The 3,640-nt window shown below is 49.1% G+C and overlaps 1 protein-coding gene across 4 annotated transcripts; it reads left to right on the forward strand.

Moving 5' to 3' along the window:
- Window positions 1-81: 81 nt before the first annotated feature.
- On the forward strand, window positions 82-1,725 carry LOC110342774. 4 transcript variants are annotated; one of them, XM_021233059.2, is made up of 3 exons: window positions 82-557; window positions 755-976; window positions 1,559-1,725. In XM_021233059.2, the coding sequence occupies exons 1-2, from the start codon at window positions 82-84 to the stop codon at window positions 936-938; spliced, it is 660 nt and encodes a 219-aa protein (XP_021088718.1). In that variant the 3' UTR covers window positions 939-976; window positions 1,559-1,725. The 4 variants fall into 4 exon arrangements, with proteins under 4 accessions (XP_021088718.1, XP_021088717.1, XP_021088716.1 ...); XM_021233058.2 differs by having other exon boundaries at window positions 755-974; window positions 1,381-1,725; XM_021233057.2 differs by having other exon boundaries at window positions 755-1,725.
- Window positions 1,726-3,640: the final 1,915 nt, after the last annotated feature.

Here is a 3,640-nt window from a genome sequence, read left to right on the forward strand (position 1 = left end):
CCTGCCCACACTCCCAGGGATGACGGCGGCCGCGGTGCCTGAGCGTCCGCCTCACGGTGGACGCACAGGACGGACAGGCGGATGGACGGACGGCCGCGCCCCTCCCTCGGCGGCGCCGGGGGCCCCCTCTCCGCAGGGACTGTGCGGGGAGAGTGGCCTGGAGTGGAGCTCAGGGACGACTGTCGCTACTTCCCTCGCTCTCCCGTCCTGCACGCGCGTCCGGGGCGCGGCCTTCCCTGGGCGCATGGAAGCAGGCGCGAGCAGCGAAGGCTCGAAGCTCGGCCAGGCGGCCGCGTAGGAGCCCGTGGGGTCCGCGCAGGGACGGCCTGGGCTGCGGGGAGCGCGGGGAGGGTGACCGGGCCCCCAAGGACGAGCTATCGGAGGAAGAGCGTGGGAGGGACGGCCCTAGGCGCTCTCTCGCTAATTGGTTCTCTCATTCTCGGGCTCTCCTCACAGCAACTGCAAAGCTTTTTGGTTAAGAAGATTAAGTGTGAACGCGACACTAAGTCTTTTCGTTTCAAACACGGAACGCGGCAGTTGCTGACAAGCCTTCACTGGTAAACCTGTGTGCCTTTGAGTCAGGAAATGTACCTTTTTCTTTTTCCGGATACAGGCCAAAATACCAAGCCGGCCTGACCTGATACAGCCGGAATATTCTTGAGGCACTGTGTCCGTCCTTCCCCTTCTTACCTTCGTTCCCCTCATCCCTCTTTTCCTTCTCCCTATCCTTCTCTGCTACCCCCTCCTCCCTTAGGATCCTACTTAAGCCAAAGGAGCCTCCAGTTCTGTGCCCTGGAGGCTTGAACTCGTGCTCCTCCTGCCGCCACCTCGTACCTAGGGTGGTAAAGACTGTGCCACCGCTGCGACTTCCAAGTGGTGCTGTGTGGAACCTAGGGCTCACACTCTGCCAACCGAGCTATGCTGGTCGCCAACCCTGAGCAGCTTTCGACAGACTTCAACTACTGATCTCTGAGGTGTAACTTTCTCTCTTCCTCCATTCCACCTTTCTCTTAGCCACAGAGTTTGCAGTTTGCCTGCTCGGCCAGTGCAAGTTAGTTGGTTTCAAACCCAGTCAATCTGACAACCAAGATTGGCCATCATAGCTGCCACCATCGGTTTTGTTTTTAGCGTTTGACTGTTCTGGAAGGTTCATGTCGTTGGAATCAAGCACAGGGCCTCTTCTGTCCGCCTGTCCTCTTAGCGTCCTCTTTGAAATCCATGCACACTGCACGCTTGCGTACCCTTCTTGCATTTTATATTGTCCAGTGATATTCCATTGTCTGATGCTCATTTGGATCACCCCCACTTTTTGACTGTTACAAAAATGCTGCGAATATCGGCGGAAAAGCTCTAATGTGGATATATGTTTGGATTTTTCAGGACTGGAATGGCTAAGTCACATCTTGAGAAACTGGCAAACCTCTTTTCAAACTGTCTGCATCATTTCACCACAGCAGCATGCCAGGCTCTCCATACTCTGGACGCTGACTGGAATTGTGCGTCTTGACTTACAGCTGTCCTGTTGAAAACATCATGCCTTTGTTTTGCATTTCTCTAGTAGCTGAAGATGTGTGAGAGCACACACCTGAAACCCCGGAACTTGGGAAGTGGAGGCAGCAGGGAGGAGTTGAAGACCAGGCACCTGAGAGCCTATCTTAGTTCTATTGCTGTGAAGAGACCGTGACCAGGATGATTTGTAAAATAAAGCACCTAATTGGAAGCTTACTTAACAGTTTCAGGGGGTTAGCTCATTATTGTCATGGTGGGGAGCGTAGCAGCAGGCAGGTAGGCCTGGCGCTGGAGCAGTAGTGGTGAGTCTTGGTCAGCATGGACGTTTGAAGCCCTCGAGGCTCACCCCAGTGATGCACCTCTCTCAGCAAGTACACGCCCACTCCAACAAGGCCACGCCTCCTAATCCTTCCCAAACCGTCAACTAACTGGTAACTAAACATTCAAACATGTGAGCCTATAGGGCCATTCTCATTCAGAGCCTATTGAAAAAAAAAAAAGCATAGGACATCCTTTTGCTATTTGTATAGTTTTGGAAAAATATTTCAGACTGTTTACTCCTTTTTGGTTTGTCTTGTTCCTGACTTGTAAAGTTGTTCACATATTCTTACATTTGAAAAGACCAGAAAGATGGCTCAGCAGGTGAAGGTTAGGAGGGTTGAGAACCGGTGTGTGAGGGGATGATGGGAAAGGGCCAGGTTCCGGTCTCTGAGCTTCGGCGCCTCCTTTTATGGATTTTGTTGGGATTAGATGAGTTTGTGTAAGAGCCCACTCATCATGTCAACAGGCTTATTTGAAGGTTCTGGCTGAGCCTGTGCTTGGGTGATCTTCGTTCCTAAAAGACTGTCACATTCCATGGGTCAACAGGAAGTACAGTCTATGCCCAGTTTCCCCATAAACTTCTTCGTTGGCTCCTGTGTTTTCTTAGCTGCTTTTAACTTTATTTAGATTTATTTGCCCACAAAGCAGTTGTTTTTTCCCACAGCTGGGAACATTTTAGAGAGAAGTATTTCTCTTTAATATTTAACATTTTAGCTGAGCTGGGTGATGCATGCAAGTAATCCCAGAACATGGAAGGTAGAGGATTGGAATATCAATAATTTAAGTGAGTTCAAGGCCATCCTGCATCTCAAAAACAAAACAAAACAAATCAACAGCACTAATACTAATATTGATACTGATACTAATAGTAATAGTAATGTTAATACTGATTTTAAGCCAGGTGTTAATTCCAGCACTATGGTGGTAGAGGCAGATAGGTCTCTGTGAGTTTGAGGCTAGCCTGGTCTACACATGAGTCCCAGGTTAGCCAAAGGTATATGGTGAGACTTTGTCTTTAAAATTAGTAAATACATAAATAAAACAAAAATAAGTAGATTACTAATAATGTTTTAATTTGTATTTCTCCTAAAGCAAAGGAAAAATAGCACTTGAGAACCTGTCTGACAGCTTTCTCGTCTCTAGGAGCAGAAGGAGGTGTGGAGTGCCAGGCCTGAGTTGTTCAGCTGGTGACCAGAAGCCTTGATTTGCCACCCATTTGATCTAGCTGTGGGTGTAGCTTGGTGGCAGGGCATGGGTTCTCCCTCAACCAAATAAAATGACCCTGCCCCAACAAGGGGGGCAGCAGGGGTTCTGTCCCAGAAGCTGCCTCTGACTTCCATAGACACCCATGGCATAATTCATATGGAGGTTATGAAAAAGGGGCAACAATCAGAAGTTTCTAAATAGCAAGTCACTAATTAATTAAAAATCAAACACCATCACTGTGTTGCTTTACCATATAACTGAACCTACCTTTCTCTCTCTCTCTCTCTCTCTCTCTCTCTCTCTCTCTCTCTCTCTCTCTCTCTCTCTCTCTCTCTCCTCCCCACCTCCTCCTTTTCCTTCTTTTTGGTTTTTCAAGGCAGGGTTTGTCTGTATATCCCTACCTGTCCTGGAACTTGTTCTGTAGACTGGGTGGCCTCAAACTCAGAGATTCACCTGCCTCTGCCTCCTGAGCCCTGGGATTAAAGGTGTGCACCCCCACCGCCCTGCTGAACCTTGGCTCTGAACACACACCATACACACATTACACTGTGAGTACCGTCTTACTAGGCAATGCAATGCCAGGGAACATGGTCTGAACACCACA

Source organism: Mesocricetus auratus, unplaced genomic scaffold, assembly GCF_017639785.1.
Source record: "Mesocricetus auratus isolate SY011 unplaced genomic scaffold, BCM_Maur_2.0 Super-Scaffold_100009, whole genome shotgun sequence".
Classification (NCBI taxonomy): Eukaryota; Metazoa; Chordata; class Mammalia; order Rodentia; family Cricetidae; genus Mesocricetus; species Mesocricetus auratus.